This window comes from Elgaria multicarinata, chromosome 14 (assembly GCF_023053635.1).
Source record: "Elgaria multicarinata webbii isolate HBS135686 ecotype San Diego chromosome 14, rElgMul1.1.pri, whole genome shotgun sequence".
Taxonomy (NCBI): Eukaryota; Metazoa; Chordata; class Lepidosauria; order Squamata; family Anguidae; genus Elgaria; species Elgaria multicarinata.
Window position 1 is genome coordinate 17,389,086 of NC_086184.1, and position 15,758 is coordinate 17,404,843.

Genomic DNA, 15,758 nt, shown 5'->3' on the forward strand with positions numbered 1-15,758 from the left:
ACAACGAGCAGTGTTCTTTGATAATTGGATTAGCTTTTGAATGTAATTTAATTTCTTAAAAAGAACAGCAAGTATAACATTTAGTTTCTTTGATATTTGTTGGCCCTAATTCTTATAGTCTACTGCTTAAAGTTTGCTAAACTTTGACTGTTGAAGAACAGGACTCCAAATTCCCAGGAGACCCTAGCAAAGATGATGGTACAACAGAGGACATTTTTGTTTGCTGATTCTTTGTGCTCTGAAGTGTTTTGAGAGCAAAGAATGATGGTCAAGTGCTTCATAGCTAATGCATTTCAAATTACAGTTTTCAATCCAATACAGGTACATACCCTGCCATCAATATATAAAGATTTAAAATGTAGTTTGTTTTGAATTGCAATTTAGTAGTTCCACCATTTCTAGATTCAGCACCAATCTAGTCAGCAAAAGATTCTGTTTTGCTCAGCAAAACTTAACTACCTCCCAACATTTAGGACGAAAACATGAAGGAAATAAGGCCCATTTGCAATTATACCAATCAAGATAAACTTTTTTTTAATTAACTAACATCTACTGGTCTGCAATGAAAATGTTGGTTAGTGTGCTTGCTTGACCTCATTTTCCCACCCACACCAAGTTACTGAAAGCTGGAACTGAGCCACTTATTCTGTCTTAAACCATTTCAAGAGACATATGGTCTATTTAATCACAATGGGAATTATGGCGGGGGCTGAAGATTAATTATTGCTTTATTTTGATTTTAGTGTGTAAGATTTTAAGGATGTGTGATTTATTTTTATTTTTTGCTTCAGTAGCTGCTGTGAGAACTTTTTAAAACCTTCAAATCTTTAATGGTGAAAAGTTAAATATCCACATTTGTGTAGGTATCACCGACCTAAAGCTTGTCTTCAGTCCATTTCAGACTGGTGTGCACCGCTACAGCGGGCTGCTGTACATATTTATGATAGGGTGACCAGATTTTGGAAACCAAAAAGGAGGACAACATGGTCGCCCCCAAGGGGGCGTGTCCAGCACCAAGGGGGCGTGCCCACCCGAACATAGCCTTGGTCACATGTCTGATTTTACAGCACACATTTAAGACAAATCTGTTCTACATAGCATCTTAATGTTAAAATCACTGAAATAAAGAACAAGTGAGAGATTCAATGTATCTGAAATTAACTTTACTCACTCCTACTTTTGTAGGTTTTGCTGTACTTTGAAGCTTTTGCTGTACTCTGTGTGTTACATTCTCCCCTTCCCTCAAATATCTTTTCTGACTGTGGCTTCACTCATTGCAAGCTGCTGCTGTTGTTAACAGGGTTTGCTACTGGCCAGCCGGATGGCTGGCTTTTTTAAATTTCAATTTTTTAAAAAAGCTTGTGTATAATTGTCACAAGTTTCTCTACTCTAACATTAGGGTGGGTGTTGTGACAGTTTACCTAAAGACTGGAGATCCCGTTAATGCCAAGGGCTGAAACTGCTCAATATGCAAAACCCCAAAGAGGAGGTTTGACAACCTGAGTTCGAAGGATATGGTTCCAGCAGTTTTAAAACACAATCATTTTAAAACTTTGAACTTTTAAAAAAAATCCTAAAAAAAACAATGGATAAACAGATCTGATTTAAACCTGGCATGGCTAAATCTCTCCTTAAGAGCTATCATGGTGCCAACTTTCAGCCCTTTATCTTTTAAAAATGTCATTTTAAAAAAATAATTTTAAAACCTCAAACTTAAAAAAAATCCTAAAACTCAATGGATGGACAGATCTGTTTCAAACTTGGCATAGCTAAAGTCCTGGTAAGCGCAATCATGGTGCCAAGTCTCATCTCTTTATCTTTAAAAATAATATTAATTTTTTTTAAAAAAAAAATCCTCAAATTTTTAAAAATTCCTAAAAATCAATGGATGAACAGATCTGTTTCAAATTTGGTATGGCTAAAGCTCTACCTAAAAGCAATCATGGTGCCAACTTTCAGCTCTTTATCTTTAAAAATGATGGTTTAAAAATAATAATTTAAAAACCTCAATTTAAAAAAAAACCCTAAAAAATCAATGGATGAACAGATCTGTTTCAAATTTGGTGTGGCTAAAGCTCTACCTACATCCTATCATGGTGCAAAGTTTCATCTCTTTATCTTTAAAAATGACTATTTTAAAAATAATAATTTTAAAACCTCAATTTTTAAAAAAAATCCTAAAAAATCAATGGATAAACGGATCTGTTTCAAATTTGGTATGACTAAAGCCCTTCCTAAGAGCTACCATTGTGCCAAGTTTCATATCTTTATCTTAAAAAATGACGGAGTTATAAGCATTTTAGTTAATTCCCATTAGAGCTGCTCTTTGGGGAAATCCGGATTTCCCCTCCCGGATTTGCCATCAAAACCCCAGGCAAATCCGGGAAAATCCGGTCATATGGTCACCTTATTTAAAAGGTCAGGAACTACCCCACAAAATCCAGTGCAGTCTTGCCCAGGCCTGCACGCCCTGGCAAAGAGAGCCATAAACACAGACCTAGATACACGCTCCAACACCCCCCCTACAGGAAGCTGCCATTATGCCAACTACTCAGCCCAGTATTGCTTCCATTGAGCGCCAATGGTTCTTCAGGGTTTCAGACAGAAGCTTTTCCCAGGTCTATCTGGAGATGTCAGGAATTTAACCCGGGACCTTTTGCATCCAAAGCACCCTCTTTACTACCGAGCTGCAGGCCTTCAAGCAGACAACATATACAAGCAGCACCAGAATAAGAGCACAGGACAGTGACACAGGACACGGGGCATTGCACATGGATGTATATTTTAATAAAAATAAGTCTGTCAAAATACAACAGAACGTGGGTTTCTTTACCATATTCCCACTACATTTTTTTCAATTTTTTTTTCTTCAGTTAAAATTTCCTCCCCTTGGAAGGTTTCATGCTAGTGTTGGATAACTGAACTCACAAATACTAAGCAGAGACTGAACCAATGTGCATGGCTTAGCAGGATGTCCATCGAGTTGACATCCTCAATGAAGAGGAAAACCCCAAGTGATGACAGATGCCTCGTGGAGAAGGATTAAACTGGACCTGTACTTCATTAAGGTTGCTTCCTCTTTTTTTTTTGTCCTAGCTGGAGTCTGAAGATGCAATCCCATCACAGCCCACTAGCCACCCAACATGTTGCTGTTAGCAGAGTCAACACACCCCAAAATTCAAACAAACAAACAAAAATATTACTTGACCTGAAGATTAAAACCTTAAATATAGTAAATATTAAAAAAAATCATTCCATATACTTCAGAGTACTTCTGTAAGCAGCGCCAGCCCACTATACAAAAGTGAATTGATTTGACCACTCTTCATCAGCAACTGGTTTTGTTGAACGTTGTGGGTGGACAAATCCCACTTGCCAGTGGCATGCCAGCAAACCCCCGTGCCACACCTAATTGATCCCTCCACAACTGTTTTTTGAAAACCCTCAGGGTTAACTATTGGCATCCAGATAGCCAATACTGGCCAAGTACTAAAAGCCGTTGGTGCTTGAAGGAATGGATTCTTGCTGACAGGAGGCATGCCTTCTTCTGGGATTAAGGGGTTATCTATCTTTGATCTTAGTCCGGGGATGTAACAGACATGTTACCCTGACACACCTCAGGTGCCACCTTTAACAGTACCGCATTACAACAGGCCTACAGAGCAAAGATCTAATTCAGGCAGTGCATGGTCTGGTAGGCCTCCTTCTGCATGACAGGTAGGCTGGTTGAATATGAGATGCTAATCTAAAACCAAGACCACAGAAGCGCTTTGGAAAGCCTCAGTGAAATCATATTCTCAACCAAGATCTATGGGATTGGGAGTGTCCCTCTACAAAACCATCCTTCCTCTTAGGTTACAACTCCTCTTACCATATGAGATGAGAGAATTCCACAGTCCTTTACTTGTTCGAAGCCAGGATGCTGGGGCAGAGTGTGGCTTCGGAATGGCGCGCCCGGCTGGAAGCGCTCACCTAGGGTCCTGCAGTCTCATTGGTAATATCTTGAGCACTAGGAATGGGAGATTGTTCCATCATCCAACCAGAATTTAACCAACTGCAGATAGCTGTTCATTTAAAAAAATAATTCAGCATTACATTAAGGAGCAGCTGATAGCACCTTAAACCTAATACTTGGCATACACTTTCCAAGGGGCCTATGAAGCTACCTGGTACTGACTCAAAACATTGCTCACTCACACACAATATTTCCTCTCCTATCTGACCGGCAGTGGCTCTGCAAAACCTTGGACTCAGGTCTTTCCCAATCCAGCGACCTAAAATCCCATTAGCTGCAGATGCCAGCGATTGGAACAGTCCGTCTGTGCTACACCGAATCTCCAAGCAAGAACCTGCTTTGTCAGAGATGCTCAGTGCCAATGAGAAGACAAGGAACCCGGAGGGAGCAGTGTGGTGTAGTGGAGAGAGCAAATGGAGATTTTCTAATTTAAATCCTTGTAGGGTCACTGTGACCACCAGCACCTCACACACAAGGCTTTCACGTGCACACCTCCCTCACGCTAAGCCCCACCATTTAAATACCCGAGGAAGAGCTAAAAAGAAAAGTATAACCTTTCCCTTATAGCAGAGGGAAAAGGTAAGATTTGGAAGAGGCTTTTCTGTGAATATAGCAGGCTGACACGTGGTTTTATGGCAGCAAAATAAAGAAAATGTTTGTTGTTGCTTACAGTTCTTAGTTCCTTCAAATTCTAATCAACTCCTGCCGTTTCTTAAGAATACTGGTAGTAACAAATCTAATCATAACAATCCTTAGTCCCTATGATCTTGTTTTCACTCACTCCTCACACAACTCCTGCCAAGAAATCACTCAGCTAAACACATCTGCCCCCCAATCACCAACCGAACCCCTCAGACCCCTCAGCTGCCCCATATATAGACTCCCCCCCCCTTTCCACAGCATCACCAGCCACACCCTCTCAGTCCAACACTCCACACCCTCTGGACATACACAGACAGACATACCTAAGGGAATAGAAATGTGGGTAACGCCACAGTGACCCTGAGCCAATCTCAGCGTAACCAACTTTACAAGGCTGTTGAGAGAATTTAAGAAGCAAAGAGTGGGGGATATTGCCCTGAGTTAATTGGGAAAAGGGAGGGATGAAAATGTAATAAGCTGAACGTGCACTGCCGTTAGGGAACGTATTAAGTCAGCTTTTTACGTAAAGCCACCAAAAGTTACTAGCCTGCAGAAACAGTTTCATAGCCTGCTGGGCTTTGAACAAGTAGGAATGGAGAGTTCTGTCCCACCTGCAGCAGCCTGCTCCATGGCTGTGGTTAGCAAGGGCAGGAGAGGTGCTCCTTCCCCTGGCAGCCTGCTTAGCTTCTAATCTGGATGTACTCGCCTGCATGCAATTATTTGTTGCCCCTGGGGACCAGGCTAGTGGTGCCATGCAATGCTGCATATATTGGTTTTCAGTGTCCTGCCACATTTCTCTCCCTTAATATGCACAGGGTATTATTGGTCTGTTTGCCTAAAACTTTGTGAAGAAAAGAAAAAGCAGGAACTTTTTTTTTTTTAGTAACTCGGGTACTTTATTAGTTCATTGGAGACTCTGTAGGCAGTGTAAAGAAGCCCCGTGGCATCAGGAGGCAAACTCTTCACCAGGGAACTCTGCGTCCTTCCCAGTCTACAAAGGAACCATTATCTTCTTCAGAAAGTGTGGAGAGCACCTTGATGATACCTCGGGTGCTTTGTTCCACACTCTGCTCCCCCTGCCACTGAAAAAGAGCCACATAAGTTAGGAAAGAACCACAGCTGACAAGTCAAAGACACACAAGTAGAAGACCAAGGGCTACGTGCAGTTGGATGCTCCGGCTGTAACATGACAGTCCCCTGCATTACAGGCGGCTGTATATACTGAGTCCGCCAAGTGATCCTACTGAAGGGGAATAGCTACCTCCAAGGCCTCAGGCAGGGATGGCCCTCCCATTAGGGCCTAATCATGAGGCAGCGTGAGGCAACCGCCTCAGAAGATAATGGGAGGCAGGCCCCCAGGCGTTTCCCTGTGTTGAAAGGCAGAGCAGAGTATGCCACATGGCCTGTTCGGAAGCCCCCTAAATAGCCTGCTGCCTCAGGTGTATTGAAGAATGCCATTGCATAAAGCACCAGTCCAGTCAGCTTCTGTATACGGAATGACGAGGGGGACGCCATCTTGTTCTTTTCCTCAGGAAGCAAAATATCTTGGGCTGGCCCTGGCCTGAGGCCTATCCCAGTACATCAAGGTTATTCAGAAAGCCAGCAAGCAGACACCTGCCTGCCTTACAGTTTTGCTCGTTCGTGTGTCTAATACATCCTTCTCCGAGATCACCATTCCTCCATCCCCATATTTACAAATTGTCGGAAGGTGCATTACTGTTAGTTCCCCTTGGCTTTCCCCTCACACCCTGATTGCTGAAGCCATGTTGGACCATGCCAGGCTCCGCTCCCTCTCTCCACCCTCCCACCCCCACCAGCTTCCCTGCCGAGATTTGAGGGGGAAGCCCAGAAGCCCTGTCTGCTGTCCACCGCTCCAAAAACTTTTGGATGTGAAGCAATATACTAATATTGTAAATAAATGACATAAAATGAATACAGCCAACCACTGTTTTCTTACAGGTTAAAGCAGTTACCTCTGTTAGATTAGTCTTCACATAGCCAGGATGGATGCAAGCACACAGAATCCCGTAGTCTGGGTATTCCAGTGACTGACACCTGGTCAGCATGCTTAAAGCAGCCTACAGGGAGAGAACATTTGGGGCCTCAGATAAATCAGCAAAGGAATGAACACTGGATACCGTTCTATGAGTGGGATAAGAAAAGAAAAGGAGGCACGGAGGTCTGTAAGGAGCAGGAAACATCACTACAGAGTTCCTGACACAAGATCTAATAGCCTGGAAGGAAGAAGGGAAATGCAAGAACCTGGAATCAAATGTGAGGAATACGAGAGCTACATTTTCACCATCGAATCTTGTGAACTTCTTGGTGTGTGGGTGGGTGCATATGTGTGTGTAAGGTCATGAAAGTGCCCAGCCGTCTGGCTAGTAAAGAAATTGGGGAGCAACGAGAGGGGGTGGAGAGAGGAAAAAGAGATGAACGTGTCACTGCCTTCCAGTGGTGCAGCTAGGTAATTTTAGATTTAAATGAGCTTACAGGGCCCATTTTAGACAGCGAAGGGCGTTACTTCATGTGAGGAAGCACATCATTGACATTTCTTTTCTCTTCCCCCATCCCGCTGTTACAAAGTAGCTTCTGTGAGCAGTACTGACTCCACAGAAGCAGCCCAAACCCCACCTGCAGCAGGAATGAGATTGAGAGCATTCACACAAAGATAGATCAAGTAATCATTTTCTGATAGACTTCTTCAAATGCATTCCCCAGAGACAAAGGAAGGAAAGGAAAGGAACCTTTCGTGCAAGCACTGAGTCATTATTGACCCTTGGACGGACGCCAGCTTTCGCTGATGTTTTCTTGGCAGGCCTTATAGCGGGGTGGTTTGCCATTGCCTTCCCCGGCCGTGATTACCTTTCCCCCAGCTAACTGGGTACTCATTTTAGCAACCTCGGGAGGATGGAAGGCTGAGTCGACCCGAGCCGGCTGCCTGAAACCAGCTTCTGCTGGGATCGAACTCAGGCCGTGGTGAGAGTTTCAGCTGCAGAAACTGCTGCTTTACCACTCTGCGCCACACGAAGCTCTAGAGACAAAGGTGGGGGTAAAATTAAGCAGAATATGAATGCCGGATGGCAAGAGTGATAACTAGTGATGCACATGTTAATGCCGCCCTGATGCTGAACTCCAGCCTGAACACATGTCTTTAAAGCAATCATTATTGTGTAAAGTCATCTTTTGTAAAGGAATGTTTCAGCAAGTACAGCCATCATTCCCAATCTCCTTCTTTTGTTATGTCTCTCTCCCATAGCAAGTAGCATCACTTCCAGTCTTTATGAGCAGTGATGTCACTACTTTTCTTTAAATCATATAAAAAACCTCAGGTTTTGGAGAAAGAAAGCTCTCTCTCTCTCTCTTTGACTAGAAGCACAGGGCTATACTAATGAATCCTGCTTGCGAGAGTGGTGAGTGCTTTGCCTCCCTGTATTCTTTTCTTCTTCACCTGAGACCAGGAGTTGCAACGCTCCCCACTTCATGTCTACAGGAAAGGGCTCCAGCCCAAGGAAAGGTATATTGCCTTTAAGGATTCCCACTATTCTTTCCCCTGCTCTGTGTGTGTGTATGCTCTTAAGTCTCAGGAAGTCTATTTTTCAGTCTTGAAACTACGTCTAAGCCTCCACTTGCTCAGCTAATTGCCCCAAAACGAGCTTGTGCATTTGTATCTGTTATCCTCTTCAGTCGTGTAGATTTCATGAATAAGAATCGCCTTACAGAGCCACAGACGCTCTATTGCCAATGTCAAAAGATTCCTGATAAGTGGGTGTAAGTCTCGTTAGAACGTGTGCAAATTTGCACACGGGTCTAAGAAAGCACATCACGTAACACTGCCACTCCATGGTTTACAGCTGCTTCTAGATTCCTGATAGGTTAGAGCAAGGAGGAGGAGGAGGAGGAAAGAAAAAAATTAGAAAAATTAGAAATACCCTTGAGCAGTGGAAGCTAGTGGTTCTGATGTCAGTGGGGCTGTGAATACGATCCAGGTTTCAGTCAGAACTCTAAAGGAACTATCCAAGGTGATGAACCCATTTTGCACTGATTGAAAACCGGAGGGATTCACTGGCTCTGCTAACATTGGAGCCATCAGCCCCCACAGCTCTCAGACCATATTCATGCCAAACATCAACAGTAATCAGTAACTCCTGACGTACCTTACTGCAGCGGTAGCCAACATTCACACCAATGTCAAAAAATGCCATGAGTTCAAGGGAACCTCCACTGCTGCATGTATTGATAATGGCTGCCTTGCTGCAGCTCAGGCCCTCCTGGGGACTTCTCTCAGCTGCCATTACCAGCAGGGGCAGAAACACCTTGGGGAGATAATAAACAGTGGAATGTGACCATGGAGTACATCTTTGTAATGCCAATGATGTCAAAGTGAAAAGAGTCAGGACTGGCTGCATCAAGGCGGGGGAAATAGTGTGGCTTGTGATTTCAGCACTTTTGAGAGCAGAATTGTGGGTTTTCTCCTTCCACAGAAGACTTTCTGTGAACTTCTTTGGTACAAAATGTCCAAACAGTGCCTACAGCAGAGGAGAAGAAAAGGTGGGCCTCCAAAGAAGTTGGACTGCAACTCCCATCAGCCCTAGAAACCATAGCCAATAATGAGATATGATGGGAGTTGCACTCCAATCTCCATCCCTGACCTATATCACATTTGCTCTGAGGACAGGAGTTACTTCTATTTAATTTATTACTCAGTCAAAAGAATCAACATTCAAAGAGTAAATTTAAATAGAACCAGGATCATCTCTGTTTTGCCTTGATTAAGTTTTAATTTGTTCATCCTCGTCCACTCCATTATGACCATCAGACAGTGATTTAGAGCTAGAACACCTTCCTTGGATTTAGATGGAAAGGAGAGATATGGTTGGGCATCATCAGCATATTGGTGTGACCAAATCCAAAACTCTGGATAATCTCTACCAGCGATTTCATATATGTGTTAAATAGCATGAGGACAACATGAAAACCTGAGGGACACCGTAGGCCAATGACCAGAGAGTCAAGGAAGAGACCTGCAGCACCACCTTCTGAAAATGTCTCTCCAAGGAGGACCAAAGCTACTGTAGAACAGCAGCTCCAGATTCCATGCCAATGAGACCTATCAGAAGGATAGCATGGTTGATAGTATAGACACGACAGCTAAAATGGGTAAGGGGGAATTTGTTCGAATTAATGAACAACAGAAGACTGCTTTGCGGGATTCCAGCTGTGCAAATGTGCAGTCCCAAAAGTCCATTTGTACAGTTCAGCTCATGCAAATGGTGTATTATTTTAGCTCCTATAAAGACTGATAATGTGAGAATGAAAGTAGACAGTCCAGGTTCCACTAGAGCGCCAAATATGATCAACCCTGTTTCTCTCTCATCTGCCAAAGACACTCCTAGCAGACTCCGCTATTACTCTGCATGAAATGTTCACCAATGTTTTCAAGATGAAGGAAGGCATTCGAAGGAACTGGGTAGCAATTTCCTGATAAAGAATGTGAAGTTGTCAGTTATTTTACTTATTTGAAATTGTTTTATAAGTTTTGTATGTTAAAAATGTTAGACTTTGTTTGATTACCTTGTATTTGTGGTTTGTAATTTTTCTAAACAGCCCAGAGAGCTTTGTCTATTCAGCGGTATAGAAATGAAATAAATAATGGTAATATTTATTTTTTAAAACATGATTATAAGCTTTTTGAAAACCATCCCAAAAAGGATTTCAGGGCGGTAGTACATAAAACAACTTAAAAACCAACACCATACAAAATAATACAATTAAAACAATCTATAGTCTTTTAAAAATTGGCCAGCATGCAGCTATTCCAACCAGATACTACAATATAAACTTAAAGCTAAAGCTAAAAAATAAGTTTATTTTAAAATGTCAGTACAAATTTTTAAAAAGTTCCGCGCGCACACATGCACAAAAAGGAACACCTATGGCATCAGACAAATTTTAAGATGCCTTTTTAATAATGTGCTGCTTTTAATAATGTATTAGTTTTAAATGTTTTAATCAGTTATATGCAATTTATGGTGTTTGCATCTGTGTTGTGCCCGACCTCGATCCAGAGGGAGAGGTGGGTAACAAATAAATGTAGTATTATTATTATTATTATTATTATTATTATTATTATTATTATTATTATTATTTCCCACCAGATGGCATTGCAAGCTGGATACCAACACAAAGAAGTTGCATTCCCCCTGTCTCTCTCCTGACGGTGCCTCAATCTTGTCAGGATCCAGAACTCATCTATCTCATTACTGAGTCCAGACAACAGTTCCGCACCTCCACAACTGCTATTTTCCAAAACTAATCTTGTCGTACAAATGGAACCACTGTAATACTGTCGGTCTACTAAGACAGAATGGTTGCTAGTATCAAAAGCCGATGAGAAATTAAGGAGAATCAACAGAATTGCATTCTGCCTGTGTCTCTCCCGACAATGCTAGAAAATATCCAGTGCGACATTCTTCTGAGGGACTGCTGCCCTGTGTTTGTGTACGTTAGGCATCCCGGAGTGCCTGTGGACACTTGAACATGTTGTCCCACAGCAGCGTGGGCCCAGCACAATACAGCCCCACCATGAGAAGTTTGCTGGATGTACCCTTGATGCTTCTTCCATCGAAATGCCAGGCTGTCAAAACTCCTACCAGAGAAATTGCGGAGTATTCAAAGGGGCTCTCCAGCCACATGAGAAGGAAGAGCTTACCTGGCTCACTTGTAGTGGCCCCATAGTATTGATGGCGTATTCAACTGCCATGTTCTTTGCAGTTTCTTCCTGCAGGGTGGTGTTAATCATAATGCCAGCATTGTTCATCAGGAGGGTCAGCCCACATTCTCCAACATACTTTTGCACTTCCTCCGCAGCTGCCACGATGCTCTTGCGATCAGTGACATCTGTAGAAGGAGAGCATCATTTTCAATATACTTTAGATCTTGGGGTTGGAGTGGGAAAAGAAGGGTGGCCTGTTGTTTGTTTTAAAAGAGAGCTTCGGCTATTGCGCGGTATAAAAATGTAATAAATAAATAAATAAATAAATAAATTAAAGGCCCTTTTTAAACTCCATGCTCAATTTACTAGGCAACCAAATGCCGGTTATAGCCAAAAAACAACAAGTGACCCAACAGAACAATGCAAGATAACGACAACAAAATGTGCAATGTCCAGATAATTAATGCATTACAAAAAAGAAAGTGCAGAGACCACGTTTCTCCATTTGAAACTGGGCAGGCTCTGGTTTCTGAAACCTCGGAAGACTGGCAAGACAAGAGAGTTCTTGTGGGTGAACCTGCTTGACACCTTCAGTCATGAGTTCTATTAGACAATGTGGCAACTACCGTGCCTGAAGAAACAAATGCTTCCCGGAAGCAAGGTGTCCACTGAGCCTTTGAGTGTCAACAGGGAACGCAGAGGAGGAACTGCCCATAAACAAGGCTGTTGAAATTAAAAACATGGCACAATCACTGGGATCAAAAGGAATCCCTTTGAAATTTAAAGTGCTTTGTCCTTTAGGCAATCTAAGACAACATAAAGGCAGGGCTTCCATGACAAGACACCACAGCAGCCGAAGGCCTTCCCATAAAGTTCCTTTGCACAGAGATTTTGCGAAAAATAGGACTTCATAATAATGAACATATTCTCATTGTTCTAATTTATAGGCTAACTATTCCCCTGCCTTTTCTCCTGATGTAAAATATCTTTGCCTAGTGATATATATATGAATGAATGAACGTTAAGATGTTTCTAACATTTCCAGTGATGTGTTTGTGGTTTTGCTAAATTCATCTCTGTGTTAATGGATCTTTATTTGCTTGGTTCTTCTGCAGCCTTTCTAAATCAAGACGTTGCACTGGTTCTGGCTACGGCTCCACACTTGGGCCACTGCTAGACCTAAGATTTATCCTGGGATCATCCAGGGTTCGCCCCTGCCTGAGCACTGGATCCCCTGTGTGTCACCTAGATGAAAAGGTTTGACCCCTGGATGATCCAGGGATAAACCTTAGGTCTAGCTATGGCGTTGGGTGCATTTCTGCACGAGTCACAAGAACTGCTGACAATCATAGGAAGAAAGCTGAGAACGCACAGAGCTTGGTACCTACCTAAGTACAGCAACACCAGATTTGAGTTTTGGGATACCAAGTTATTTATTTCCTGTAAAAGAGAAATGTATTTTTTTCCTTCATCCAGTTGAAATTAGGCAGCAGTGGTGTGTTATACATGCTCACAAGGTGCAGCCTCTAGCTAGAACAGTGTTCTTCTCTGCAAGGCTTGGCCACTGTGAATCACTTCAAGTGTGGGTCTGAGCCTCTCGCTTTCCCCGTTGCTGCTATCACCTCTGTCTCCCATTTTTTGCAGCTGCTCCCTCGTAGCAAAGGGCTCTCTCTCCCTTTGCCTTGTTGTTTGCTTTAGCAGTGTGCTGTCTGTTGAGATCTGGGCTATTGGACAAGGTTTTGGGGCTGGGGCGCTAGGAGACCTCATCAGCTGTAAGGTGCAGGGCGGGGTTGGGAAAGCAGTCAGCCAATTAGCAATGGTGGGAAAGAAGCCCAAGATGCAAAGAGCAATGCAATTGGCTAGCTGCAGCAGTTCACATGGACTACGTGGGTGAGTGGACCTGCACTGGGAATTTTGCTAGAGCAGAGCACTCACAGTCAGAAATGGTTTTACCTTTGGTGTGTGGGAGCAGTGCTGCCCATAAGGAGATCTCCCCAAGAACTTACGCACTCTGCACGTGTCTTATTTTGCCATGCATGGCAACTGCTTCTCTGCTTCCATCCTCAGTGGGCCACCAGCCAGTGATAAGACCTATCCAATACCAAGTCCCAGTGAGTCTGTCGGAATTTGCCTACCTGATGATTTGCCTGATGAGTCCTTGCTTGGAAGGTGGATGGGCTTTGCTGCTTGACCAGGGGGGTGAGGAATAAAGGGGAGGACCCCACTCTCAGGGAAAGCCCCCCTCCACCTGTGGCCTTGGCAGTGGTAGCTAGAGTCCCTCAGCTGGAAAAACTCCTTCTGCTACATGATCAATGCAGTGAGTGCAACATCAGAGATGAACACAAAGCTTTGTTCAAGGGGACGTGGATAAGGAGTCTGAAAGCTCTCCATCTTCCCTGCTCTTCCAGAACACTTGAGAACTACAAACTCAATCACAGCTTTCAAAAGTCAGCTAAAAACCTTTCTGTTCCCTATAGCTTTTAAATATTGAGTTTGTTCTGACTCTATACTGTTTAGCTTCACCCTACCCAGTGCCTGTTTACACTTCCCTGTGCCTGTTTGCATTCTCTTTCCCTCCTTATTGTTTACTACAACTTTATTAGATTGTAAGCCTATGCGGCAGGGTCTTGCGATTTACTGTGTAATCTGTACAGCACCATGTACATTGATGGTGCTATATAAATAATAATAATAATAATAATAATAATAATAATAATAATAATAATAATAATACGGCTGTGCTATGCCTTGCTGCTGCATGACCTTCTCCTTCGGTCACACAGCTCCCCATTGGAACCGGCCTTTTTGCAGCCACCCACAAGGGGTTTATAGCTGTGTAGGTCCATTTGCTCTAGAGGACACAGTATAAGCCTTGATACTCTCGCTGTGTTTTAGGCTCACCAAGGGTACAGTGTAGAGAAAACAGCAGCTAGGGTACTCGGGACAGTTTCCCTACTATGAACAGACCACTAGCTGGACTCTTATTAAGCTGGACTTAATACTCATATTAGGTACTGCAGAACCTCTTTCAATCTGAGGGCTGAACTCAATTTCTGAGACACACTCAGGGGGCACATTTGAGCGCTGTGGGCAGCGCTGAAGGCAAAACAGGGCAAAGCTATAAGCAGAGGGGGACAAGGCCAAAATACCAAATTTGCAGCCTATTTTAACTTACAGTCCTTACAGACAGTAATTAAGCCTTAGGAGAATGAGGAAAATTGCCACGAGAAAGCTGGGGAAACACCAACTGATCAGCTGTCAGGGGAAAGGAGTGAGGCCATTTGGGGAATGCAGGAGGCCTGGATGGGGACTCCCACACAGACCAGTTTTTACTCCTGGGCCATGAGGTTTTGCACCACTGCAAGGTTGTCTGTTCTTTATTTAGATGTTGTTGTTTTTACAGAAAATTAACACACGTGTACGCATGCACAAATACATAAAATAACATATTAAACATATAAAATAGAAACTATGTAACTCCATGAAGCTATATATAACACCAAAGGGACATCCAGAATCTTGAAATGTCCTATTTGAAACATTATAAACCCCGTTTTTCTATTAAGGCACAATCCTATGCATAGATAGAAAAGAAGGCCTACAACTCCCAGCATGCCCCAGCCAGCCATAAAATAATGTTTATTTCTCTCTCATTTGGATTCTTCAAGAATCAATCAATCATCTATGCAAGCAGGTGCTGCCACAGTGCAGCTATTCCGGTAGGCAGCCAGCCAGGACCTCTCCTAAGGCACTCCATTCCGTCCCCTCCCACTGCATTCCACACACCCTGAGCATAACCCCATTGAGCTATTTGGGGTCTCTTTCTTTCCTTCTGTCCAAGATCCCTTTAATTGGAGATGCTTGGGGTAAGACCTTCTGCCACCACTGGTAAATCAAAATCTCCCTCCCTTCCCAACAAGAAACTGCTCTGTCAGAGATGCACAAAAGCGGGGAGATGCAGGCTCTGGTGCTGGTAAGATTATTTTATAATTTTCTTGTTAAAAATGTTTTTTTAAAAAACCTTCACAAACAGCCCTATCCCTAACCCCTTTTTAACAAGAAAAATAAAAAATAAAGAATCTTCTCACCAGCACCAGAGCCCGCGTCTCCCTCCTTTTGCACATACTTTTGGTGCTTCTCCCTCCAACCCATTTTTTCTGTCAGAGATGCATCAGCTACAGGTGCAACAGACTGTTTCTTTCATGCTACATTACTGGTTCTCACCCTGTTCTTTTCTTCATCCCTTTCGTGGAATGTAGCAAAGATCCACTGGGGTGGAGTCGGCAGCTTCAGAAACTGCTTCACCAGACCTAGACCAATTCCCGAACTGGATCCAGTCACCAGAACGCTGTGAACTGTGAAATCTCTTTTCGCCATTCTCCCAGG

General features: G+C 43.1%; 1 protein-coding gene across 1 annotated transcript; it reads right to left on the reverse strand.

Moving 5' to 3' along the window:
• Positions 1-5,535: 5,535 nt before the first annotated feature.
• Positions 5,536-15,749, reverse strand: LOC134408923 (C-signal-like). The gene is made up of 6 exons (XM_063141436.1): positions 15,597-15,749; positions 12,761-12,812; positions 11,370-11,557; positions 8,815-8,973; positions 6,631-6,735; positions 5,536-5,739 (listed from the first exon to the last, which is right to left on the reverse strand). The coding sequence occupies exons 1-6, from the start codon at positions 15,747-15,749 to the stop codon at positions 5,620-5,622; spliced, it is 777 nt and encodes a 258-aa protein (XP_062997506.1). The 3' UTR covers positions 5,536-5,619.
• Positions 15,750-15,758: the final 9 nt, after the last annotated feature.

Excerpts from the sequence above, each read along its gene's own strand:
- LOC134408923 (XM_063141436.1), bottom strand. The coding sequence starts at position 15,749 with ATGGCGAAAAGAGATTTCACAGTTCACAGCGTTCTGGTGACTGGATCC. Across the intron at positions 12,813-15,596 it reads GGGATGAAGAAAAGAACAGG|GAAATAAATAACTTGGTATC; the intron begins GTGAGAACCAGT and ends TCTCTTTTACAG. Across the intron at positions 8,974-11,369 it reads GGCCACTACAAGTGAGCCAG|GTGTTTCTGCCCCTGCTGGT; the intron begins GTAAGCTCTTCC and ends TATCTCCCCAAG.